Genomic DNA, 26,406 nt, shown 5'->3' on the forward strand with positions numbered 1-26,406 from the left:
ATTTATTAATACCTTTATTTTTTAAAAAATTTTGACTATTAAAAATTCATGATCAAATTATTTTAAAGGTTTTCTAAAGAATTTCTGGGAGGAGGATATTTTTAAAAGTTTTACATCACTTGTCTAACTATACAACTATTTAGAAATAAGATACGCTCTTTAATAAATACAAATTGTTAAATATTCAGCAAATGTATATAAATTTAGATTTGATAGAACATAAAAATATCGATATAATTTAAATTTGATTTTGTTCATACCCAACGTTTTCTTGTAGGCAAGTTACTAAACCGCCAAGTGTAAATTAAATGTGTTTATTTTATTCCCCGTAAGATCTTTAATTGTCGGCAGCCGTTCCCGATGCTTCGGATAATCTTCAATTAAGACCCTACATACAGTCACCTTGATTCTTACACAACGTTTTCTACGCGCAATCTCCATGGAAGCCAAAATGCGGGTCCCACTAATTGGCCAACAAAAATGCGGGTAGTTCTACGAGAGCAAGCTGTCCCTGTCATAAAGCACTATCAAGCGGGTCCCGTCAACGGTCTATCGAGATGTGAGCGGCAAGCGAACGAAGGCGTCGGACGCCGCCGTTACAGATTCGAAGCTTCGACAACGGTTAATCTCCGACTCTTCGCCCTTTTCCTCATCTCGACTCCGGTCTTTTCATGCGAAGTCCTTTCCTCGCATCTGCAGGGGACGCCGTTGTCTTCAATTGAGTTGTTGTTGTTGTCGTTGTCGTCGGGGAAGGCGATGGGGAAGGATGTGATAAGGTTGGAGAAGGAGTCCGTGATTCCGGTGATGAAGCCCAAACTCATCATGAAGTTAACAAGTCTCATAGGTAATGAACGCTTCACTGTTTTGTAGGCTTTTTGTGTGTTCCTTCTCCGGCGTTTGATGATTTTGCCTTTTTTTTTTTAATTCCATTTCACTTTTGCGGTTAGGGTTATTGTTTCTGTGACATTTGTTTTCCATACGTGGAGAATAACATTGTTTACCTTCCATTTTCAAGAAATCTCCTTTATTTCTCCTCTGTTTGCTATGTGAAATGAGAAAAACGTGAGCTTTGGTGTTAAGCTGGATAGACTATATTTGTTTGAAGATCAAAATCGCATTTGAAATCATGAGTATGCGTATAACACTGACCAACTCGAAACAAGAATGAATTGATTTATCCTTTAAATTCAATTCACGTTAAAAATGGATGCATAAGGACTACGGAGGGGATCAGAGTGGGTCTATTTCATCTGGTATGCAACTTCGTGGATGAATATTGAGGTTTTCAATCTTTTCATTTACTATTCTTCTTCTGCATAGAGACTCCATCAAGGTTGGTAGGTGCGTCGCATAATTTACCAGGTGTTAAAATTGTAGAGCCTGATTGATGCAGTAAACAAAAGGTAAGGATTGAGCTCTCAGGTGAGCTCTCAGGTGAGTTCGCTAGGGATGTAAGGGAAGGTGTTTCCCTTCTAGAGGTTCAGGAGCAACGCCCACAAACATAGATGACTCCTCCAACAGATTTGATATGGTATCATGTCAACCTACCTAGTGATCAGCTGTTTCAACCTGCTTACATGCCGTCCATATCTAGTGTTCAGTTGACGCAACTTGGTGTCTTGCTGTTGCTACAAGGTGTTTTGTTGATGTGACGTGGTCTTTCTGACCCTTGCCTTCCAGAAGTTACAAATTGATTTTAATTGTCATGTGACTTGCTATACGGCTATGGATATAAGCAAACTTGTCAAACCACATGCGTCTTTTGTCAGTCTTTTTGTGTTCACTCTGTTTCTTACTTTTGTACCATCTGTATGGTTGCAATAGTTTAGTTGACAAAGGAGTATTAAATCCTTAAAAATTGGTATCAAAGCTAATTCAGATCCTAACAATTGTTATTGGATCTGTACCAGCTCCTAACACCCAACTATCTTACTCAATTCTAATCATCTAGTGTCCATAGAGCACTATAGTAATGTAGAATTGCATTATCATTGTGATGGATGTTGAGATAGTTCATACTGAAAAAATTGCTACTGTGCTGCAAAAGGCTTGTTCTTTTAGACCAATTGATCATAGTTGATGTATCAAGTGGTGTAGCATTGGATGAATCTAATGCTTAAATTGGCCAGTTAAGTTCCGAAAACAAGGATCAGTTTTTGTGTGCGTGTTAAACAGCTCAGTCTCTGGTCAAGAAAAGAAACAAATGTTCTTCTAAAGGTGTATATTTTTGCATTTGACTAATAGTTTGTCATATTTAATTTTTATTATTTCCTAACTTAATTTGTAACTCTACCCATGGCGAGTAAACTCCACCATGGCCGGTCCCAAGTCCAGATAAAGGAAAAGGATGCATTAGTTTGCTGACCAACGTTAAAACATAGACAAATATTATGATGGATTTATCAAATGTGTCTAAATGTATTTTACTGATATGTTAGTCTGTGGTAAATGGTTTCTTTAGCTTTTAGTTTTTACTAAATTTGTATGAATTATTTCTTATTGGTCTTGAAACTTTTTCCTTTATTACTTTTTAGAGCACTCTACTGACCAATCCGAGTTTATCAAGCTATGCAAGAGAGTAGAGTACACGATTCGTGCATGGTACCTTCTACAATTTGAAGATTTGATGGTACCTTCTCATGTCCTTGACTTGTGACATTCATGCAAGACATGTAAAATCAATGGATACTTAAATGATTTCTGATTTGTTGTTAAAACCCTGCCTAATTGCATTAAAATACAGTCACAAAGGAAGTCTCCCTAATGACTTTTTATAGCCATTCAAAACCATATTACTTGAATAATAACTTTCATGGCTAATTTTTATTTGTCTTTTCTGTTTATGCAAATGAAAATGTGCAGATCTTCATTTGACATACAATATTGACATACACAATATTGTGTCCACAGCAACTTTACTCATTGTTCGACCCTATTCACGGTAATCAGAGATTGAAACAGCAGAACATACCTTCTCAAGAAATAAATGATCTGGAGTTGAATTTCCTGAAGTACTTTTTTCAGGTTTGTCAATTTCCATGTAATATTTGTGTTGTATTTATTGAGTTCTTACTAACAACATAAAAGTCAAACAATTTAGTTGGAGAAAAGTAATGGAGTAGAACATAACTTGTTGTGTAGGGAATACAATTTGCTTTGTAGCTTGTACTTTTGACATAACCCATATATTTCCCACGTTGCAATCAAGTATATCAAAAGTGGCATCCGCATCATGATTCAATGTTAATAATTTCTGTTGGAGCTAATTGTTTGAAATCATGCCTTTTGGTGATTCTAAAGTGGAGGATATTGAGCCAGTTTTGCACTTTAAGAACTAGTTAATCAAAGGTAATGATTTTGATTGTTTTGAGAACGTAAAAACTTGATCATTTAACAACCCATTTTATTCATAGTTATGATTTTTCTTTGGAGATCTACCCCAAAATATTGTTGATATGATGTTGATGCCATGTTCCTTTTAATGATATTGGGGCTTAAAATGATATCTATCATCCTATGCATGTTCGTTGCCTTAGATTCTAGTCATCATGAGGTTGCTACAAACATTTAATTCTGAACTTACTATGTGAGAAATTCCTTGTTATGGAATAAATATGAAATTTCGACACATAAGCCATGTAAGGATATAACCACGAGTTGAGTGTAGAAGTTGGAACAATCCATAACTTCATATTAATATGATTAATGAGAAAATAAGAAAATGACATGTAGGGAATTAGTTAAATAGCTAACACACAAACACATAGGCCAATAGGGGAACAACACTTGGCAATCCTATTTGGCACACCTGCTGAATCACAGCTTGGCATGCTTCTAAAGGTATGTACCTTGGGTTCTACAATGGGAACTCTATCTGCTGGCTTGTATGTCATGTCTACTTGAGAGGAAGGGAGCCTAGCTAGAGGGGAGGGAGGAGGTAAATCAATCATGATAGTTGTATACTTCAGTGGAAAAATAGAAAAAGGAAGTAGTTGGATCTCTTTTCCCCTCTTTTGCTTCCTTTCAAAAGTGAGACAGAAAGAAAAGAGAGAAAAAAGGTATTGATAAGACTAATTTAAGCCCCTGCATATCTTGCAAATGATAACATTGAAGAGTTAAAGTTGTCATTTTGTTTTATTTGCTCTTCTCTCTTCACCTTTCAAGTAGATAAAATAAAAGCAAACTCCCCTCTCTCTCTCTTCCTTGGCCTCTTTCCTCCCCCAATACTTTTCTTTTCTTTTCCCCCCTTCCTCTCCTCTAATAGACCTAATATTGAGTTTTCATAATCCACCACCTCCATAAATCCTATTTGATCATCACCTTCATTCCAACTCAGTCAAACACCACTTCATGTGATAAACGGATTCTAACCCTCATCTTTGAACATCTTTGCGATAGAGGAGCTCATCTCAACCATGCACCTCTTCACTTTGTGAGTCTGTCAGCCATAAAGGATACCTCTGTGTCTCACAAGGGAGGATATCTAATGGCCTCACAAGGGAGCATACCTTGATAAGACACTTTTTCACCTATTCACCTTATAAGGGTGGCCACCTCAATAAATGGGCACCTCAGGTCATCAAGAAACTCACCCAAGCCAGATACCAAACCTTGTCAAGATGTCTATCTTAGTCAATCACCTCACCTCATTGTGCAACTCAATCTTGGATAGACATCTCATCTTATCAGAGAATCCACCTTAGCTGAGCACTTACCTCATCAAGTAGTTCCACCTCGTCCAGGCATCTCACCTTAGTAGCACTCACCACCTCAACTGGACACCTTCACATCATCTGGAACTCCATGGAAGATCACCTCATCTTATCTAGAACAATACTTCCTCTTCAGTTTTACCTCCTTAGCATACTTCAGCTTGACAATATCCAAGTCGGGTAGATAGAGCTCATCCTATCTATCCACTTCGGCAACAACACTTGGTACCTATGTTGCACCTAATTAGGTAGGTCAAACATCTAGTTGGAACTTGATCACTTCTATCCTTTTCAAGAATATCAATTGGTCATATAGGTGCAGATGAGTGCCATTCCCTCCTCTCTCTTTTTTTTTTTAAAATTTCGTGACTCTTAAATAACCTCCTTAGTCCTTTCTCAATCACAAAATGTTCATCATCCAAAATCTGATTGACATGAATCCAATATGTGAAGGTTATTAGCTAAGAAGACTGATAATGACAAGCTATTATTATTCAAGTCAGTTATTTGGTTTAATGGACAACTGTTCTGATCAATCAGTTTTTAAAACATAAGTTGAATATCAAGTACATTTATACCAAGCCAAACCAGATCCTATGAGAACATTTGGAGGATTAGTCATAATCTGATTCTGTTCGATCCATTTTATTTATTTATCTATTTATTTGTGAAAGTTTATGATTAGATTTGTGCAACGATCTTGTGAAAATAGGACAAGATTGTGTACTTAGGTATAGATTCACTACTATGTGATATTCATTTCTTCTTCCCTTTTATATTGTCTGTTTTTTTTCTCTATTCCTCTTCTCTCTCTTTATTTCCTTTAATCTCTTTACTTTGTCTTCTCTTTGTTTCCCTTCTCTTTTACTTCTTTCTTCTCCATGGTTCAATCTTGTGCTGGTTTATGAATTGGTACTCCTTACGGATGATCTGCACCAAACATGTGCCAGTTCTTGAAACCTTAGCTAGTCCAACAGTTATCTATATACACCGAATATTGCTATGACATGTAAGCTTTTTTCTTATAAACTCTTATGTAATATAAAGAAGAAATACAATTAACTGAGACATCTTATGATTCATAATGTGATTTACCACCCCTTTTTATGCTACCACACAATTTTATGAATGTTCTTATAATTCCATAATACTACAAAAAATCACCTGAAAAGCAAATGCTCACACCAATCTGATTCATTTGACATCACTTGTAATCTGTATATTGCGTAGCTTTGGTTCCAAGTTAAGATCCCTTTTTTGCCTTCTAAATGTGTGTTCCGCCACCGCTTGATATGCTTGAGTTAGGAGAAGGAAGGATAAACAATATGACAGTTGCTCACTATCACTCTTCCATCTCCCAATGCTATCCTTGTACCTCCATTGAAGTAGATTCACATATCATATTTTGGTATCTTTATCTGATTAACACAGGTAATGGAAAAGAGCAATTTTAAACTAGTTACTGATGATGAAATCGAAGTTGCACAATCAGGGCAGTATCTCTTAAACCTTCCCATTAAAGTTGATGAATCAAAGGTTTGAAAAATAATTTATTAGCTTAAATTCACTTAACTTTCATATTTGTTTAACTTGATAGAGTTCTTGGAATGTAGTTGGACAACAAGCTTCTGCCAAGGTATTTTAAGGATCACCCTCATGAAAATCTCCCTAGTTTCTCTGATAAGGTATTATTCAATATTTTTATCTGCAATTGTTCACTTATTTGTTACAAAGTTGTAATAATTTTTAAAATTTCAATTTCAGTGGTAGTAGCAAAATTTTAATGTAATAATACATCTTGTTCTCATAACTTTCTACTACGAAAAAAAAATGCTTGATACATCATTAATCCACACAAACAGTTAATTGTCACTATCTTTTTTAAAATTGGTTTATTTTTTTATTTTGAGATTATCTTAAGATGACAAAATCAAACTCCTTGCATTAAATAAGAACTCTTATTTTTTTTTTAATTTTTCATGTTGGCCTTATCTTCTCAATTATGAATCTTTATTCCTCTAACAACATCAAGCAAACCCCTAGTAATTTATTTCTGCAGGAAAAGAATTACAAAAACATAAAGAGAAACTATATAGAGAACACATACCAGGTTAGGCTCCAAAATAAGGCATTGACTAATATTCAAGGGGTCAAAGAACGTTTATCCATAAAAACAGTGACAAACACTATCATTCTCATTTCACTCTCTTACCCAATCCTGTTGTAGGTCTATATAGACAAGTCTAACATTGTCATCTTTAACTGTAGTTTTTCCCCTACTTTTATGTATTTCAATGCTTAAATGCTTACTTTTTTAAAATCCATTTTAAGTTTACAAAAGTTAAGCTGGAGCTAGTTTCAAACATTCTATCTTTTGAGGTGTCCTTTCTTAGGCACAATGAATGTTCCCCTTATTTTCTATGACTTCACATATCTCATGATTAGATTTGGCATTCTATGATTTCTCCTTTGCTGTCAATATTATCTTATCAATTTTTGAAGAGTAAACACACTCTCCAAATTACTAACAATGTATGTAGAGAGTTGATTCACCTTCTATATTTTTCTTATCTTGGCCCTTTTACTCTTAAAGTACATTATTTTTCGTCGTGGAATGGGAATTGACAAGACAGCAGATTACTTTTTTATGGAAAAATTGGATATGCTGGTAGCACGTATTTGGAACGGCTTTCTTAGATTTACAAGGTAAATAATTTAGAAAAAAATGTCTCTCTTGATTTTATATGAAGTATCTGATACATCATATGAATAATTTCAGGCTTCAACGATTCCTCTCTAAACAACCAAATTCAGAAACTAGGAAAGAAACGAAGAAAACTGATGAAATTACTGCCGACTCAAATGAGGAAGACATAATTGTTGAACGTGTTCGAATCGAGAATTTGAAACTGAGGTTCCCACTATTAATCTGAAATGATCGTCTGTGAAACTTGATCTATTTAAATTGTGTCATCTATTAGCTACTTTGTGTTTGTTGCAGCATGAAGAACCTAATGACCAAAATTACACTCCAAGAACCAACTTTTGATAGGATGATCGTCGTGTACAGGTAGACCTACCAGAATCTGTACACTCTTCTCTTAGTTGACAAGTCAATAGTTTTGAATTGCCATGATAAGGTTGTATTCCTGATGCTTTTTTATAAATTACTAAATTTTAAAGGTGAGAAGTACATATAAGATGCAATGCTCTCAACTGAGCCATTGTGGGAAATGCAAATTTCATCTTTCCACCTTTTCTTTTTAATCAAGTTATTGTTTCAGGACTTATGAGTGGGAATGATGCCTTAAATGGTCGTAGCATAGACGTTTTCAATTCATTTTTCTGATGTAAAATCTCAAGTAAGTTGCATTTTTTCTGACTCTTGTTGTTTAATTGTACAGGCGAGCCAGCACAGGAAACAATACAGACCGAGGAATTCATATTAAACACTTCAAAAATATTCCTATGGCTGATATGGAACTCGTTTTGGTGAGATGTCTGAACTAAAGTTTGAAAAAAAGGGTAAGCTTCGAAATGGACTTCATGTTCAATTAACATAGTCAGTTTGAAATACTTGTAGCCGGAAAAGAAGAATCCAAGTTTAACTCCAATGGATTGGGTTAAGTTCCTCATTTCTGTTGTGCTTGGTCTTGTAAGTGTCTGGACAACTTGATTTCATTGGTTTGACATTTTCTTTCCGACTCTTTCAGAAGAAACATTCATTTTTTTCAGGTTACTCTTGTTGGTTCTCTTGAAATGCCGAAGGCTGATATCAAGGTTGCCATAGCTATCCTTTCTGGTCTCATTGGCTATTGTGCTAAGATCTACTTCACGTGAGTATTATCGATAAACTCTTTTCTCCTCACAACTTGGTTTGGGTTCGAAGTTTTTATATTCCAGCTTTCTTTTTGTGATTCAAAGTGTGGTCAATCTTTTTGTAGTTTTTGACTTATCCAAAAGAATTTTTAAAAATGAAAATTTATTGTGATGTCATAACCTTGTATGCAATGCTTCTTTTGCATAAGATCTCCCTCTATTATTCTAAGAATTCAACCACCCGTTGCTGGAAACTGAGCAATTCACTCAACTTGCAACCAGTTTTGCATCACATATGGAAATTAATGTGCACAAGCCCATGCCCTGGCTCAGGATGAGACAATGTACTCTGACACAAGGTGAGAATGGCACTGATAAGGATGAGTAGGATGATGCAGTAGGGCAATGAAGCTCTCAAGGATATCCAAGCTCCTCAATATCGAGGGAAGGGTTCCTCTTTCCAGTGTACTTGTCCAAGGTAGCTGGGAGATGGGGATCCCAGTGTGGAGTGCAGAGATACAAGGTTTCAGGCCTTTGAAGGGCTTGTCTCTCAAGAAGTGTCCATGTCTTAAATGGAGGGAAGACCTTGAGGAGTAACAAGCCTTGTGCCCCACAGGAAGAACTCTGTCGTGTTGCTCCATTCCAATTTAGTTGTGAGAGCAGAACTATAAATCTTGGCCAGCTAGCATGGAATGAGATTTTGATCCTTGATCTATTAAGTTAAAGAATGTTTTTTGAAAGAAGACTGGTTCTGGTAGAATTTAGTTATTTTTTGAGTGAAAAAGTGTTTTTCTAACTGTAATTTTGTGGAACAATGCAGGTTTCAGCAGAACTTGGCAACTTACCAAAATTTAATCACTAAATCGATGTACGACAAACAACTTGACAGTGGGAAAGGCACTCTTCTACACTTGTGTGATGATGTGATTCAACAAGAAGTAGGTTCCACAATAACAAACACAATCGTGTAAAGTTCATCTGCATTTAGGAAAAATGCTTAGTGTTTCAGAATTTTAATGTGCAGGTCAAAGAGGTCATAATTTCTTACTTCATTTTGATGGAGCAAGGGAAAATGCCGATAGACGTATGTTCCCTTGTCATTCTTTTACTTTTCGTGATCCTTCATGGCGAGCAAGTCACTGCTTAGGTTTCTATATATAGGATCTTGATAATCAATGTGAACAACTTATTAAAGAAGAATTCAGTGAAGAATGCAATTTTGAAGTCGAGGATGCAGTTCAAAAGTTGGAGAAACTAGGCCTCGTTGCAAGAGTAAGCTTGATTTCTTAAATTTTAAATGTCAATTATTCTAGAGTTTTTCGAGTTCTATTTAGCAGTTGCACATTGTTAGCAAGAAGAAACAAAAAAATTATGAATTTTAAGTACCTGGCCAAGTAGCTAAAGTGGTGTTAAATCTTGTTAGAAAATGAATCTTTTAGAAAGTCCACCAATTCTTAGTCGAGACAGCCCGGTGCACGAAGCTCCCGCTATGCGGGGTCCCGAGGAATGATCCATTGTACGCAGTCTTACTTTGCTTTTTGCAAGAGACTGTTTCCAGGATTCGAACTCGTGACCTTTTGGTCACAAAGCAACAACTCTATCGTTGCGCCAAGGCTTCTTCCAATCAGCTGGAAAAGATAGATTATGACAGTATTTCAATATAGTTTTAATTGATTATGAAAGTTTGATGTTTAGCATACTCTATGTCTACGAAGGTGTTCCCTTCACATAACCTAAGAATGGGATGTAAGGGGCATTTGCGGTGAGCGTAATCATCTTTTGTTATAATGTTTGCAAAGGTGTTGACTTGTCAAGTTGATAAAGATGACTTAAATGTAAGCTTGCTTCCATATACATTATTAAGAAAAGCATAAAAACAGACTTTGATTGAATTGTATACAGGATTCCATTGGCAGAATCTACTGTGTTCCCCTGAAAAGAGCCAATGAGATCATTGGCACCACTACAGAAGAGCTGGTGATGAAAGCGCAACAACCGCCATCATCTAGATGATTCAAGTTTGGAGTTGATTGCATCAGGTTCATGGTCTATGTTCAGTTGAGCATGTGATAAGGCTGAAATTTGCCATTTGTTTTGTATTCGTGTTCTTTAGTCTTTGCTAAATCTTTGTAAATTATGTACTATTCTTTGTAAACAGGTTTGCTTTTTTTGCTTGCCGGAGCCTGGAAATAAAAAATGTGGTTTAGCAGTTTGTCCACTATAATTAAATAATAATTTCCTCTCTTTATCTTTTTTTTCTTTCATAATATTTGCAGAATTTTAGATATGATAGAAGTAACCAGCTTTACGATCAAGACGAAGATGGACTTTAAATCAGAACCACAACAATAACTTTATTCAGTGTATGAACTTTGAGTCCAGAGCCTCAACATCAAGTAGATCTTAAACAACTTGTTTAGCTTGGAGCCTTCTGAAACTATTTATGTTTTATACAGTGTGTTTAATCTGCAAACTCTGCCGTGGTGCGTTGCAATTATTTGTAGAAAATGATCTTTTCATCGACATATCATTGGTTGCCAAATGGACCACCACCCTGCATTTCCTTTTTGTCATCCCATCCCCTTACCCATGGTTGACCAGGATTTGCTCGGGCCTCAGGAGAAGCATGGCTGTTGAGATTTGCCATCACCTTGGATTTCATAGCACTAAAAACCTAAACGACACAGCATAATGATTAAGAAAATATCCACCAACAAAATGGGGGGAAAAAAAAGCTTTGTTGGGTCCAAATGTCATACAGGATTTCGGCCGACTGATTCTGGTGGCTGCTCTTGGCCGGTCAGCCACTTCCACAAATCTGGATTTTCCTGAAGAATCGCCCCAAAGTAATTGTTACCTCAGTATGAGATATAAAATTTATACAAATGTGTTTCATGAGAAACAAATTTGGTCAGTGACCACCTTCTGTTGAGATTGTGATACATTTATAAAGTAGCTTTTTCCAAGCTACAAACCATTAAACTCTTTAAAAGAGTATAATCAAATTCATATAGGTCCTTTCAAGAGTAACACGGCATTTGTATAGTTTTGTTATCGCATGGGGATCTATTTAATGAACTGAACACCATAATATCAACAATAAACTGGAAGCAAAGTTTAAGTAGACTACAATATTGTCTTTCCTATTTTTTAAAATTATCTTCAAGTTGGGACACACAATTCCTTGTAACTTGAATCTAAACAATTACAAAAGCATAACAGCCATCAGGATATGCCCATGTTTAATAAACCTCCGTGGCATTAAAATGGTTTCAGAATCCCGATTCAAATCCAAACTTTTACAAAAGCATAACATGCATTATCAGGATATGCTCATTCTTAATAACCTTCATGGATAAAGATATGTTCATAATTGCGCATCAGTCAGATAATAGTCTAGAAAAACAGATCTCCTCTCACGTATTAAGAATAACAGTGAAAGTAGACCTGAGAAGATCCAATAAAAATTCAAGAGTGATAAAAGAAAGAAAATGCTCATAGGAAAATGGAAGGTGAATCTGCTGATTTGGTGGGAAGCTGGAATTGTGTACCAGTAGAGATTTGGCATTGTGTTCGAAATTATCTTTACATGGTTCATGCCAAAAACATTCAAGGACCATGAAATGGAAACCTATTCTACTGGAAAAACATGATAGAACTAGACATATTTAACAACCAGATAAATACCTAAATGAATACGTAAGATGCAAATCCTACAAGATTTTATGATGCTGGAGGATAGATCAAAGTATTCAACGATATTGTCAATATCGAGTCAGAAAAATTCCTACTTCTCCACAATGAAATTCTCCTCCATGCATAAATTTGAACTCCCTCCCTCTCTCTCTCTCTCTCTCTCTTGGCTTGTTTGTATAAAGGTCATATAGTTCATGATTGGAATGACCGAACATTGGTCAGCTTGACCAGACCAAATCGTCAAAGATACGCAAGAAAACAAAAAAAAAAAAAAGAGAGTAAATAAAGAAGAATTAAGAATGTCCTTAAAAACTGATGAAAACACAAAATAACTAAATATTCGAATATAGCTTGATTCTGATTGACACCCTTATTGGAGGAAGCAATGCACCCATATTGGAGGTGTCACGCATTTCCATTGACTCAAAATAATTTCTACTAGAACAATTGAATGAGCTTGTGGCTTTCCAACCATTACCTAATCTTCTTTCATTTCTGATGGAACTGATGTTTAGCGGACCTGATCTAGCATTAGTAGAACCATGCTTTAGTTAACCTAAACTTCCCCTTGTACCTACGGAAGTTTCCCACCAGCGGTAAATTGGGAAGTGCTTGCGTTGGCCGATCCAAGAGGATAGTGTTCTTAGAGTTGTCATCCCAATGGAGGTAAACTCCCTGGAATGTGCCGCAGCTGAGATTCAAGCCTTAGATGCCTGGTTAACTGTTTGAAAGGCCTAACCGTTGGACCATTTCCCCGAGGGCATAAATGTCTTCAATCCTTGTGCTACAAAGGAGGCAAATCATCTTGAAATGTGTGGGGTCAATGGCAGCATATCCTAAATTTTCTTTGTGCAATCATAGGCTTAGGCAATTTTACAAGGCAAATCATCTTGGAATATGAGTAATGATGGAAACATACTATAAATTTCCTTTGCGGGATCCTAGATCTATACAATTTTACAGACCACCTCCTGTCTTTCAGGTTACTTGCCAAATAAGAGAACTTTGATTAACCTCATTTTTTATTCCTAACCAAACAAGAGAAAGGACTATTTTTTCTCTTCTTTCCTGTTTCAACTTCTTCACTATCCAAAAAGGGCCAGAAAGCACAAAACCAAATAATATTGTCTCCAACACAAATTATTGGATCATCCAAATAAATAGACCAGTAAAACAAGGAGTCGTAGAGATTTCTATAATTATCAAAAATTGAGACATGATCATCAGAAGAGTCGCTCAACAAAGATGCAAGAAAAGTTGATAAAACTCACCAGATCAAGTACATCAGTTAGGGCCTTGATATGGAGATCATCCATGTCACGAATGTGTTCCTCTACCCACGATCCCACAACCAAATCCAATTCAAGGAAACCCCTTTGCCTGCTCCGATACAACAACCTGAACACAAAAGATCGGTTTTTAGGGTTTCAAAAATTCGCATAACTGACAAAACTGATTTATCCTTAACTATTAAAAAAAACCAAAACCTATTATGAAGACGGCGCTTGCTCTCTTTATCGGCCAGGTCGACGTCAAGGGGCGAGCTATCCGTGGAAAATCGAAAAATAGATCCAACACGAGTCCTACACCAAGGTTCGACTATGATAGAAGCCCTAGAATCTGAGGAAGGATTAAGGCGTCGCTCGGCGAGAGCGCGGTCGGTGAAGAAAAGGTGATACCTGAAAAGCAATTGAGATGACTGGGTAGTGTTTAGCACGGCGGTTTCTCGCAGGAGGAGGAGGGATCTTCGGAGTGACGCCACCGCCATCGAGGCCATCGCCAAGCCGGGAATGGTCTTTCTCACGACCACTAGACTCACACGGCAAGGACTGAATTATCAATTGCTATTTGTAGACAAAATTTAAGTTTTGACCCCAATATTATTGAAAGTTTTGACCCCAATATTATTGAGCATGGGTTTAAGGACGAGTTGACGGGGGCGCTAGCGCGAATGAATCATTTTTTTTTTTCGCCACATGGGTGGTCCACGTAATGCACTCTCGGGGTGGTTTAATGATTAAGACATGAGATATTTTTACATGATTAAGACATGGGATTAAATTTTATAAGTTTAAGTATATATTTTTTTTTATGTCTTGACTACTTATATTAATAATTTTTATATTGACTTAGGACATTGATGAGAAGGATGAGCGAATTAATTTTTTACCGCATTGGTAATTTCTATGGGACTAAATCAATCATCTATTAAATTAGTAGGCATAAATGGAATATTTAGGATAAATTTTTAAAAAAAACACAACCATTTATTAATAAATGCACTTCAAAATATCATCGAAGAAGAAATAAGAGCTGACATCCCTAATGAACCCAAAGGAGATTTAAAAACTAGAAGTGAATTTGGATAAAAGTGATAGAGGAGATTTTTTTAAAAGATAATTTTAATTATTTTTTACTTATTTAATAATTTGTTTTATTCAAAGGAGAAATATTTGGGGTCTTTTATTTGCAAAACTAAGTTGGAAAAGCATTAGAGTTAGGTTTCGATGTGGATGAAAGTAATTTTAATATTTTTATTGAGTTTGATATTTAAGATATTTTTATTAATTTCTAAGTTTGATATTTATGATATTTTTTAAAAAAAAAAAATCTATTCTTTTATATTTTTAGATTGGGAGTCTCTTTAGAATATTTTAGATTTTTAATATATTTAGAAATTTTCATTTATGTCTTGATCTCTTTCCTTTTTTTTTGTTGCGTGTCTCAGATTTTAGGTATATAAGGATATGTTTAGTTGATGTTAAAAGATAATTTTTAATTAATAAGAATTTATGGCTTTCTTCCCAAATGTCAGACTCAAAAGCAAGGTCAGAAGTCATTGATTAATTCGCGGTTTGAGATCATTTTTTTTATTTATTATTTTGATTTTACTTGGATCGACTTTAATTTTATTCAAAGGTGTGGATTGAAGAAAGAAAAGAATTCAAGTTGGAGAAAAAAACAAGATTGGGGAAATCATAAATTCATGAACCCCCTTGACGGCTTCGCGACAGCCCTCAAGGCCGCTCGCTACTTCGCGGCGACCGGCAGCTTGACGGGTTTGGAGAAGCTTGAACGTTGCATGCGATGTATCTCAGTTTCTTTTCTTTTCTTTTGGCTTTGCTTCCTTGCATCTTTCTTTGAGTGATGGATAGGATGGTTCCTCGTATCCAATTCTGTTCTTTTCTTTAGCGTCGCTATTTTATTTGCATATTCAATTTTTCACAATCTCACTCAATCAAATGTTCTTCCTCTCTCGATCGTTGAATTCTCCCTACAAATACCCGTCCGTCCGTCTCCTCTTCCCCCCGTCGCTCTCCTCTCTCCATTAGCTAGCTTACCAATTCAATCCTCTTGCAGCAGCATTAATTATTGATGGCGAACCAACCGCCCACCGGCCGCCCGTGGTTGCTCCGGCTCGCCTCGCAGGCCCGCTTCGATGTTCCAGCGCCTCCACCACCACCACCACCTCAGCCTCAGCCGCCAGCACAACCCACTCAAGCTCTTCCTAGGCCTCTTACAGCACCGGCCCCGCCTGCTCAGCTGGTGCCGACGCCACCTCCGCCGGCGGCATCTGTATCACAGACGGAAGAGACAACGCTACGACCCACGGCAACGGTGGCGGTCAGTGCTCCTCCTGCAAGGACGAATGGCGACGCCGCAGAGGTCGTTAAGAGTCCGGTGGTCTCCTCGCCGATGGCGCCGCCACCTCCATTGGCAGTACAGTCTATCATACAGCCGGCCGAAATAGCGCCACTCCCCGCCGCAATGGTCGGCGGAGCTCCACCTCGGAGGACCAACGGAGACACCACAGACATTGTGCGAAGTCCTGCGACCACCTTACCGACGGCGCCTGAGCCCGCACGAGAGCGGCCGCGCTCCCCGAGGCCGATAGCAGAGGTGGCGGCGCCAACGCGGGAGCGCTCGCCATCCCCAAAGCCGATAGCAGAAATGGCGCCACCGGCACGTGCGCGCTCGCCGCCCCCTGCGACGCTGCAGGTAGACGCGGTAGAGCCAACACGCCCCCGTTCGCCTTCACCGATACTGTCCGTGGCGGCGCCGACGAGAGCACGTTCTCCTCCGCCGTCGCTGACGCCGGTGGAGGCGGTGAAGACGCAGATTGATGCATCTCCGGCGCGGCTCCGTTCGCCATCCCCGAGGCCGGCAGAGCAGGCGGAGCGCAATCGCTCCCGCTCGCCATCCCCGAAGCCTTATACGCCGCCGCCGCAACCCTACCACCCGACGCCCGTGGCGACGAACGGAGTCCCAACCCCTCCCCCGTCGCCGAAGGTCATCACGACTTCGTCCCCGACGCCACCGCCGTCTCCTAAAATCACTCCGGTGCCCGAGCCAAAGCCCGCACAAGAAGCAGGGGACGAGCCGCAAAAGACAAAGAGATCAATCGGCACAACCACGGCCGCGAAGAAGGAAGAGTGCGAGAGCGAGATGAGGGCAGTCACCATCGCAGGGAAGAACGTGGGAGCGGTCATGGACTTGCAGGGAACGCCTTCCTACGGCGGCCTTCGCCGGGGCAGAAAGCTCGACGGCGAAGGACAGAGCAAGGAAGGGAACAAGGAGACGATGAAGGAGGAGAAGACAATGGTGACACTGGTGAACAGCAACGTGCAGAGTGTTAACAATTCTCTCCTCCTCAGCGCCTCCTGCAGCGTCGGCAGCCCGGGGGTGCACGCCAGTCTCGCCAGCCGCCGCCGCCTCCTGGGCAAGAACTGAGGCGCCGCCGCCTCCTCCACTCACCAGAATACTACTGCTACCTCATAAGGAAAGGAAATAAAGGCTAAAAGCTTTATCGGATTTAAGTATTTACAATGTTCATTAATTTTTCACATGAAAATTGCTTGTGAATTATCATGTATAATTGTGTGTGTGACTAAAAAGATCAATGCAATGAAATAAGATGGAATAAATTTTTTTACTTGTATGTTCAATTTCAGTACAAGATGTTAGAATGAAGTAAACACCAGCTCATTCCATAGTTTTATTTTTCATAACCAAGGAGAAGCATATATACCATGGACATTGATACGGTGCATGATCGTGGGATCGAAGAGATGATGTAGTCAGAGGTCAAGCCCGTGGGATGGTCAAAAGTCAAGTTCACATGGCGGTCAGAAGTCAAGCTTATGTGGCGGTCAGAAGTCGGGTCTGCGTGGGGGTCAAAAGTCTGACCTACGTGGAGGTCAAGAATCTGGTCTACGTGTAGTTCAAAGGGCCCAGTTACAAGATGGGCTGGGTCAAGCACGAATGGGATCCCGGGGCTAGATTCACGTGTCAAGAACTCAGAGGCCAGGATCACAGGTCGGGATTTGCTAATTAAGGATACAGGTCAGGACTTATAGCTTGGCGGCACAAGACACATGGACAGAAACGTACAGGTCGGGATGTGTCATCCAAGGATACAGGTCAGGACTTATAGCTTGGCGGCACAAGACACATGGGCAGAAGCGTACAGGTCGGGATGTGCCAGCCAAGGATACAGGTCAGGACTTATAGCTTGGTGACACAAGACACATGGACAGAAGCGTACAGGTCGGGATGTGCCAGCCAAGAATACAGGACGAGACTTATAAGCCTTGTGGCACAAAGTACATGGACAGAAGCATACATGTCGGGATGTGCCAGCCAAGGATACAGGTCAGGAATTACAATCATGCGACACAAGACATGGACAGAAGTGCACAGGTCGGGATGCGCCAGCCAAGGATACAGGTCAGGACTGACAATCATGTGGCACAAGACACATGGACAGAAGCGTACAGGTCAGGATGTGTCAGCCAAGGATACATGTCAGGACTTATATCTTGGCGACACAAGACACATGGACAAAAGCGTACAGGTCGGGATGTGGCAGCCAAGGATATAGGTCAGGACTTATAACCTTACGGCTCAGGATACATGGATTAATGCGTACAGGTAGGAATATACGAGCCAAGGATACAGGTCAGGACTCACAATCATGTGGCACAAGACACATGGACAGAAGCGTACAGGTTGGGAGGTGCCAACCAAGGATATAGGTCAGGGCTTACACAATCATGCGGCTTCAGACACATGGATAGAAACGTATAGGTCGGGATGTGCTAGCCAAGGATACAGGTCAGGAATTACAATCATGAGACACAAGACATAGACAGAAGCGTACAGGTCGAGATGCGCCAGCCAAGGATACATGTCAGGACTTATGGCCTTATGGCATGGGACACGAGATTTATAATGTGCAAATCAGGATTTGCGATTTGGCAAGTACAAGTTGGCGACAGGTCTGTATCCACAGGTTGGGGTTGGCCAGTATGAAGACCCAGTCTAGGGTTAACAGGTCGAGGCAAGAATACACTACAGGACAAGCAAGTCAGGAAATCGTAACCACCCGTCAGAGAATAATCACAGCGTGTCAGGGAATATGCTAACGGTCTATGGCTCGTTACCCCTAGATTCCTTCTTCGACCTATAAGAAGATGCCCTGTGTCAATCACCGCCAGACAAAGACTGACACCCAACATTCTCTGACACCCGTCAGACTCCAGAAACGTCCACAGTAGTATAAAAAGAGGGGCTTCGTCCTTACGCAGGTACGCCCACTCGTCATTTCATACTCGTCTCTTACTTTTCGTCCTTTCTCTGTGTTTTCCGGGGAAAAAGTACCTGACTTGAGCGTCGGAGGGCCTAACCCAAGGACTTTTCCCCTGGTTTCTGGTCTCTAACGACTCGTGGGATCGTCTGAGTGTGCGCAAGACCTTTGCTTCGTCACCACCCCTGTTATCTGCTCGTGTTAGCTTTTTCGATGGGCGCTAGATCGTCCAGGCTTCACAGCGACTTTCCGTCAACACCAGCGATAGCGCGACCCGCCTTCATCCGACTCAGCTTCCGGACGGGATCAAATTTGGCGCCGTCTGTAGGAACACAACTACCTGTTCTGGGACGTGACGATAGAGGACTCGGGCAGAATCAACGTAACCATGGCCGCGGGAGAATATGAGCTCTTCAAGGAGGCTAAGAAGCGGGTGACTTCTGAAAAACAACAAACTACTGCCTCCTGACCAAAAAAGTTACCAGAGGTTTCTAAAGAACTAGCTCACGCCTCAGATCGAGGCTCTAAGAGGAAGCAGTCCCTGGAGTTTCCCCCTGCCTTCTATAGGGAACCTGGCCAGGGGTACTATCAGCCAGAGCAAGGATATTACAGCCACAATAAGCAACCTCAAGCTTCTGTGGCTGAGAGTTCATTGCCCAAGGATTAGAAGAAGGCGAAGGCTACTGTCCTCTGCGAAGAGCGTCGGATGGAGCTAGAGGAGAAAGTGTCTTTCTCTTCCAAAATCTTGGAGGAAAGGCTACCCAAAGGGTACCGACCCCCTGCTATAGGGGAATATGATGGCAGTAAAGATCCTGAGGACCATCTCTGCAAGTTTCGAAACGCGGCTCTGCTGCATCAGTACAGCGACGCCGTTAAATGCCGAGTGTTCTTGAACACTCTATCGAGCTCCGTCCAGAAGTGGTTTGATAGACTGTCGCATGGGTTTATCACCTGCTTCTCTGACTTCAAGATTGCTTTCCTGCGCCATTTCACCAGTAGCAGGAAATATCAAAAAACTGACCATTGCTTGTTCACGCTCAAGCAAGGGTCTGCCGAGCCATTGAGAAGTTACATCAAGCATTTTAATCAAGTGGCCCAGGACGTTCCCTCGGCCACATCTGAAATACTTATGAGTGCCTTCTCCCATGGGCTAACTGAGGGAGAGTTCTTTAGAGAGCTCATCAGAAATCTTGTAAGAAATTTCGATGAGATGTTGGAAAAGGCAACCAGCTACATCAACGTAGAAGAGGCGCATGCGGCTCAAAGGAAGGCAAACAAAACCGCCTCCTACCAATAGATCGGAGAGAAGAGCACCTCAACCGCCTGCTCAGCCTCTCCCTCCACGTACTCGGGAAGCCAGATCTGCCTTCCACCCTGGTCAGGACGTTCGGCTGGGTCCGCGTGTAGCTGCAATTCAGGTCCCCTGACCTGGACCTTGGGGACTGCATTATTGCACATACCATCGATCCCACACGCACGCCATCAGCAATTGCTACCAATTTGCTCGTGATTCCCAGCGTGCCGCTGAGTTGGGTCTACCACCTCCAGAGCTAGTGCCTCAAGTCCAGAGAATGATGGAGGAAAGATGCAACGCGGTGGGGACAACCAGCAGACCCTGAACAGATCAAGGAGGCCCTAGCATGCCGCAGCAGGGGTATACTGGGGAGCCGGGAGAAGCTCGGGAGGCCGAGAACAGAGGCAACGGGGCCATCCGAGACATTGGCATGATCTCGGGAGGTCCTACCGATGGAGATTCAGGCAGGGCATGTAAGTCCCATGAGCGTCGTTTGGAGATCCATGCGGTTGGGTGTAGCCGAGAGCAGGCTGCCGACCCGGTCATCAGCTTCGGTCCGCAAGACTTGGAAGGACTGGAGCTGCCCTATGATGACGCCCTCATCATCAAGGCTTTTTTTCCAACAGCCGTGTGGCGTGAGTCTTCGTTGACACCGGCAGGTATGTCAACGTATTATTCAGGTCTGCTTTTGAAGAAATGCAAATCGATGCCAGTGAGCTACAGCAGTGGCTACTTCTCTATATGACTTAACTGGTAATGAAGTGAGGCTCATGGGGTAGATCAAGCTGGCCATATCCTTGGAAAGTGAGCCACTAGTGAGAACTAGGAGAAGCACCTTCCTCGTAGTTGACTCGCCCTCCTCTTATAATGTCATTTTAGGTCGACCGACCCTGCACGAGTCTTCGTTGACACCGGCAGCTCTGTCAACGTATTATTCAGGTCTGCTTTTGAGGAAATGTAGATCGATGCCAGTGAGCTACAACAGTGGCTAGTTCTCTATATGGCTTAACTGGTAATGAAGTGAGGATCATGGGGTAGATCAAGTTGGCCATATCCTTGGGAAGTGAGCCATTAGTGAGAACTAGGAGAAGCACCTTCCTCGTAGTTGACTCGCCCTCCTCTTATAATGTCATTTTAGGTCGACTGACCCTGCATGAATTCCGGGCGGCGGTCTCTACGTTTCATCAAAAAATCAAATTCCCGGTCGGTGAGCAGATCGGGGAAGTCAGGAGAGAACAACGGGTTTCTTGGCGATGCTACATTGACATGGTCAAAGTAGAAGCCCGCAAAGCCTAGAGGACTCAGGATGGGGTTGTGCACGCCATCCAAGAAGAACCTCTACCTATAGCTGAAGAACCTATTCCCTAGGAAGAAGTTCAGCTATATCCGGAACGTCCCGAGAGCCTTACTCGGGTAGCGGGTGACTTGCCTCCTGAGCTCAAAGAGGAATTGATCCAGTGCCTGACCCGCAATAGAGATGTCTTCACATGGTCCACCGAGGAGTTACCGATGGTCAAGCCTGAAGTGGCAGAGCACAAGTTGCATCTCCTGCTTGATGCCCGGTCTGTAAAGCAGAAAAAGAGAAATTTCTCGGTCGACCAGAATAAAATTATCAGAGCTGAAGTAGACCGGCTCAGGAAAGCAGGACATTTCCGAGAGGTACAGTTCCCGTCCTGGCTTTCCAATGTAGTTTTGGTGGCGAAGCCCAACAATAAGTGGAGAGTCTGCATAGACTTCCGAGATCTCAATAAAACTAGCCCTAAAGATTGTTATCCCTTGCCCAGAATTGATCAGCTAGTGGACTCAACTGCCGGTTGTGAAAGAATCTGCATGCTGGACGCTTATCAGGGGTACCATCAAATCCCCTTAGCCGTGGAAGATCAAGAGAAGGTTAGTTTTATCACAGCAGATGGTACCTTCTGCTACACTGTCATGCCCTTTGGGCTCAGAAATCCTGGAGCCACCTATCAAAGGATGATGGACAAGATCTTCCGGGAGCAGGCGGGGTGCAATGTGGAGGTCTATGTAGACGATATACTCATCAAGTCTCCCTTAGCTGCATATCTAATAGCAGATGTGGAAGAAACCTGCGACACCCTGAGACAGTATGGATTAAAATTAAATCCCTTGAAGTGTTTGTTCGGGGCCAAAGGAGGAAAATTCTTGGGCTATTTGGTGACAGAGCGGGGAATCGAAGCCAACCTTGAGAAGGTCCGAGCACTACAGGATATGAAAGCTCCCCAGAACTTGAAGGAGGCTCAGAAATTGGTCGGCAGGATAACAGCCCTGTCCTGATTTATCTCTCGATCGACAGACAAAGCGGCACCCTTCTTCAAAGTTCTCCGGAAAACTTCTAAGTTCTAGTGGGACAAGGAGTGCACACGAACTTTCGAGGAGTTGAAGAAATATCTGGAGACCTTGCCCTCTTTGTTCAAACCTGTCACCGGAGAATCACTCTGGGTTTACCTATCTGCTACCCCTGAGGCATGGGGGCGGTATTAGTGAAAGAGCAAGACAATGTACAGCGGCCAGTGTATTTTTTCAGTTATCTATTAAAGAGATCTGAATCTCGATACACAACTATAGAAAAGTTGGTCTATGGATTAGTGCTTATGGCTCAGCGTCTAAGGCCTTATTTTCTGGCGCATCCCATCACGATCTTGACCAACAACACTATGGGTAAAGCTCTGACCAATGTTGAAGTCGCTGGTCGGCTTATTAAATGGGCGACCGAATTGGGGGAGTACAATATCACTTATCAACCTCGCACAGCTATCAAAGCACAAGCCCTGGCTGATTTCTTGACCGAGGTTCACCAGACTGACTCAGAGGAAACCTGGAAAATATATGTGGATGAGTCAGCCACACGTTAGGGGAGTGGTGTTGGAGTTCTTCTGATATCTCCTTAAGAAGACATCTTGCAGCTGGCCGTGCGATTGAACTTCAGGGCCACTAATAACGAAACAGAGTATGAAGCTCTATTGGCAGGCCTACAAGCAGCCCGACACGTAGGAGCTGCCCGAGTCATTATTTATTCAGACTCCCAATTAGTGACTCAACAAGTAACTGGCAACTTTGAAATCAACTGTGACAAGTTGCAATTATACCGGGAAGCCTATGAGAAGATGAAAGAAGAGTTCAAGGAGGTCACAGTCAGCAAAATTCCGAGAGCAGAAAATAGCAGGGCTGACAAGTTAGCCAAAATGGCCAGTTCTTTGACCACCCGGGTACTGGATAGGTCAATAGCACAGACCTTTCTCATAACCCAGATAGATTTGCAAAATAACCAGAATGAGATTATTGATTGGAGAGCACCTATGATTAGTTATCTTCAACAAAGTGCCTTACCGACAGACCTGAAGCAGTCACGACTGATCAGGAAAAAGGCCTATGCCTACACCATGGTAGGAGACCAATTGTACAAGCGAGTATTCTCCAGGCCTTTACTCAAATGTATAAGCGTAGAAGAGGCGGATCAGGTCCTACGAGAGATGCATCTGGGGTGCTATGGCAGTCATGCCGGAGGGCGAACGTTAGCTTGTAAGGTGTTGTTGGACGGATATTTCTGGCCCACTTTATAGAGGGATGCCCAACAGCTGGTGAATACTTGCCTGCCCTATCAGAAACATCAAAATCTAATGCATATGCCTACCTCAGTATTAAAAACATTTATCATTTCTTGCTCCTTCGATCAGTGGGGTATGGACATTGTCGATCCTTTCCCTATGACATCCGGTCAAAAGCGATTCTTACTGGTGGTCGTGGATTACTTTTCCAAGTGGGCGAAAGCCGAAGCTCTGGCCAGGATTACTGAGGGAGCAGTTATTCAATTTTTATGGAGGAACATTTTGTATAGATTCGACATACCCCATAAGCTGGTATCGGATAATGGAAGGCAATTTCAAGATCGGAAGATCCAGGTCTGGTGTCGAGGGTTCGACATTATTCATGCCTTCACCTCTGTAGTGTATCCACAAAGTAATGGGTAGATCGAGGTTATCAATCGAGAAATTGTACGAGGACTTAAAGTGAAGTTGGATCATGTCGGAGGAGATTGGGTGGAGGAGCTGCAAAGTGTTCTCTGGACGTATCGTACGACACCTCGGGAAAGCACAAGTCTTACTCCATTCCACCTGGTCTACGGTAGTGAGGCAGTCATGCCTGTGGAGGTCGGGGTGCCTTCAATTAGAAGAATGTTATATGACGAGGAGAACGCCGAGCGACGACTGGCAGAGCTAGATCTCATTATTGAAATTCGTGAACAAACAGCAGCCTGACTATTTGCTTATCGACAAAGGATGAAGCAGAATTATGACAAGAAGGTGGTTCCTCACTTCTTCAGAGAATGAGACCTGGTCTATAAGCGAATGAAACCCGTGGGAGATGTGGCCAAGTTAGCACCTCAATGGGATGGACCTTACAAAGTCATTAAAAAGTTAGCATCAGGTGCATACTACTTGCAGGACGACGAGGTAGAAATCTAGAGTGACCCTGGAGTGCTAACTACCTTCGGCCTTATCGCACCTAGACAACTCCATGGTCGGCAAAACTCGGTTCCTATAAGGGCAGGTCGGGAATACATTAATTAGTCTGTGAAATTGTTTGCCTGGTCAGGATTGTTACATCCTTATCTTTTGTAAATCCTTGAAAAGCAGATGATCAGAAATGAGAGGAAACATTCATTATCGAATAGTTTAATTTACATCACACAATGTACCAGTACAAATTACTTGAAAGCAGAAAAAACTTCATCAGGTATCTCGTCTAAGATGCGATGATGATCCAAAAAGTCTGCGGGAGGGGCGGATTTGAGATACCCTTGTTCATATAGTTGCCGCACGACCTTGGCCGCTCCAGAAGATACAGAGACCACGAAGCGGTCCCCTACCTGAACGCCGAATTCTGGAGAATTGAGGTAGGCCTCCCAGCTCTGCCTGCAACGTTCCTCTTCCCCTGCTTTGTATATCTCCAGAGCTGAAGTAACTCCAGAAAGGCCAGAACGGGCCTGAGACAACTCAGCTTTTAGGGAGACTAGTTTGGCGGCTTGGGATTGCAGGGTTTGGCTCTGTTCTTGCAAGATGACCTCTTTAGATTTTAGCTCTTGGGTCAGCTGATCTACATTTTGCTTATGGAGACCTTCAGCCTGACTTTTTTCTTCGTGAAGGGTCTGGAGCTCCTGGTTGGCCGTCCGTAGAGCTTGGCAATGCTGAACGTTGGCCCTCTTCAAGGCTTCTATTTCAGCTCTTTGAGCACGACCGGCTGTTGCGGGATCATTTAATTGCAATTCCAGCTCGACTACTCTATTTGATAGTACTTTATTACGATGATAATTAAGGTGGAGCATTTAATTTATCATCATCGATTCAGCGTGAGCCTGAGCCAAGAAAGAAAAAGTTTAAGAAGGGAAAAAGTTTTGTCGCATGAATGGGTGGGGCTTACCTAGACATACAACTCAGAAAACCTATCCATCCTATCAGGTACGGAAATATTCTCCATCAGCTGAATGCTTTGCTCCCAACAGGTGGCTAGTTCACCTCTTAAAGTAAGACGGCTGGTGGGAGTGTCCTGTTGTTGCCTCAGCTATGATTCGGAAGGCTTGGTGGAATAATACCTATGGTAAGAAAGACCTTCCGCCCGGGAAGTTGTTGCCGCAGGCTTTGGAGGATTAGGAGGGGTTGAGTGAGATGACCCTTGTCGTAATTCACCAGGAGGGGGCGCAGCTGAAGGACTTGTCGTGTCATCTAACACTTGGGAAGGAGTATTGACAGGTTCAGAGGAAGGAGGTGCAGCCTGTTCTTGGGCACACGTGGCAGGAGGAACCACAGCAGTCGTAGGACTAGAGGCCGACATAGGGGGAATCAGAGACCTGAGGACTAGATCAGCAGATGGGCTGCTAACACCTCTCATGCCTAGGTCTGGCTCTGGTGGAGCACGCCTTCTGCGGAATCTCAAGGGTTGGTCATCCGAGTCTGAGTCTCTAGGAGGAGAACGGGATCGCCGAGCTGGAGGGGCATCAGTTCTGGCAGTTCGGGAAGGACCGACAGTGAGACAGGCCTGCCAAGACGCCCGGGAGGCCTCTCGGAAGGAAGGACTGGCCGGGGAAATGTCTCCAGACCCCGAAGGAGCTCGGGGGGTCTGTCTGTCGGAAGGTCCTTGCATTGTTGGAGGAACTTGAGGAATGACAGTGGTAGTTGTTCCTAGTCGAGCAGGTGCAGAATGAGGAAGTAGTCTCCTGTCTAGTACGATTTGACCCCTACGCATTATTTCTTGCTCGTTAAGGGGGAGAGGTTGGACTTCTG

At 42.0% G+C, this 26,406-nt stretch overlaps 4 protein-coding genes across 6 annotated transcripts; 3 read left to right on the plus strand and 1 right to left on the minus strand.

Moving 5' to 3' along the window:
- Window positions 1–467: 467 nt before the first annotated feature.
- Window positions 468–10,743, plus strand: LOC121996413. 3 transcript variants are annotated; one of them, XM_042550376.1, is made up of 17 exons: window positions 468–621; window positions 700–844; window positions 2,535–2,629; window positions 2,911–3,024; window positions 6,144–6,248; window positions 6,326–6,397; window positions 7,306–7,418; window positions 7,492–7,626; window positions 7,714–7,782; window positions 8,117–8,204; window positions 8,296–8,367; window positions 8,448–8,548; window positions 9,352–9,469; window positions 9,556–9,615; window positions 9,693–9,803; window positions 10,434–10,570; window positions 10,690–10,743. In XM_042550376.1, exons 1-16 carry the CDS (start codon window positions 481–483, stop codon window positions 10,542–10,544), a joined length of 1,650 nt encoding a protein of 549 aa, XP_042406310.1. In that variant the 5' UTR covers window positions 468–480; the 3' UTR covers window positions 10,545–10,570; window positions 10,690–10,743. The 3 variants fall into 3 exon arrangements, with proteins under 3 accessions (XP_042406310.1, XP_042406309.1, XP_042406311.1); XM_042550375.1 differs by having other exon boundaries at window positions 10,434–10,743; XM_042550377.1 differs by lacking the exons at window positions 6,144–6,248; window positions 6,326–6,397 and having other exon boundaries at window positions 10,434–10,743.
- A 116-nt stretch (window positions 10,744–10,859) lies between these two features.
- On the minus strand, window positions 10,860–14,068 carry LOC121996414 (succinate dehydrogenase assembly factor 2, mitochondrial-like). The gene is made up of 5 exons (XM_042550378.1): window positions 13,907–14,068; window positions 13,715–13,810; window positions 13,499–13,625; window positions 11,291–11,359; window positions 10,860–11,205 (listed from the first exon to the last, which is right to left on the minus strand). Exons 1-5 carry the CDS (start codon window positions 14,002–14,004, stop codon window positions 11,059–11,061), a joined length of 537 nt encoding a protein of 178 aa, XP_042406312.1. The 5' UTR covers window positions 14,005–14,068; the 3' UTR covers window positions 10,860–11,058.
- Window positions 14,069–15,602: 1,534 nt separating this feature from the next.
- LOC121994832 (vegetative cell wall protein gp1-like) lies at window positions 15,603–16,958 on the plus strand. The gene has a single exon (XM_042548742.1). The coding sequence runs from the start codon at window positions 15,603–15,605 to the stop codon at window positions 16,956–16,958; it is 1,356 nt and encodes a 451-aa protein (XP_042404676.1).
- Window positions 16,959–22,593: 5,635 nt separating this feature from the next.
- LOC121994834 lies at window positions 22,594–24,384 on the plus strand. Its single transcript, XM_042548743.1, has 4 exons — window positions 22,594–22,917; window positions 23,032–23,652; window positions 23,803–24,027; window positions 24,097–24,384. Exons 1-4 carry the CDS (start codon window positions 22,594–22,596, stop codon window positions 24,382–24,384), a joined length of 1,458 nt encoding a protein of 485 aa, XP_042404677.1.
- The last annotated feature ends 2,022 nt before the right edge of the window (window positions 24,385–26,406 follow it).

Source organism: Zingiber officinale, chromosome 6A (genome assembly GCF_018446385.1).
Source record: "Zingiber officinale cultivar Zhangliang chromosome 6A, Zo_v1.1, whole genome shotgun sequence".
Classification (NCBI taxonomy): domain Eukaryota; kingdom Viridiplantae; phylum Streptophyta; class Magnoliopsida; order Zingiberales; family Zingiberaceae; genus Zingiber; species Zingiber officinale.

What these genes read in the sequence shown, in the direction of transcription:
- LOC121996413 (XM_042550375.1), top strand. Translation starts at nt 481, where the DNA reads ATGCGGGTAGTTCTACGAGAGCAAGCTGTCCCTGTCATAAAGCACTAT. An exon ending in GATTCGAAGCTTCGACAACG is followed by an intron (nt 622 to 699) that starts GTTAATCTCCGA and finishes TCGCATCTGCAG; the next exon opens with GGGACGCCGTTGTCTTCAAT. An exon ending in GAAGTTAACAAGTCTCATAG is followed by an intron (nt 845 to 2,534) that starts GTAATGAACGCT and finishes ATTACTTTTTAG; the next exon opens with AGCACTCTACTGACCAATCC.
- LOC121996414 (XM_042550378.1), bottom strand. Translation starts at nt 14,004, where the DNA reads ATGGCCTCGATGGCGGTGGCGTCACTCCGAAGATCCCTCCTCCTCCTG. An exon ending in AAGCGCCGTCTTCATAATAG is followed by an intron (nt 13,626 to 13,714) that starts GTTTTGGTTTTT and finishes TTTTGTGTTCAG; the next exon opens with GTTGTTGTATCGGAGCAGGC. An exon ending in AATCAGTCGGCCGAAATCCT is followed by an intron (nt 11,206 to 11,290) that starts GTATGACATTTG and finishes TGTGTCGTTTAG; the next exon opens with GTTTTTAGTGCTATGAAATC.
- LOC121994834 (XM_042548743.1), top strand. Translation starts at nt 22,594, where the DNA reads ATGGGGGCGGTATTAGTGAAAGAGCAAGACAATGTACAGCGGCCAGTG. An exon ending in GGCGAACGTTAGCTTGTAAG is followed by an intron (nt 23,653 to 23,802) that starts GTGTTGTTGGAC and finishes TCCTTCGATCAG; the next exon opens with TGGGGTATGGACATTGTCGA. An exon ending in TTCAAGATCGGAAGATCCAG is followed by an intron (nt 24,028 to 24,096) that starts GTCTGGTGTCGA and finishes AGTAATGGGTAG; the next exon opens with ATCGAGGTTATCAATCGAGA.
- LOC121994832 (XM_042548742.1), top strand. Translation starts at nt 15,603, where the DNA reads ATGGCGAACCAACCGCCCACCGGCCGCCCGTGGTTGCTCCGGCTCGCC.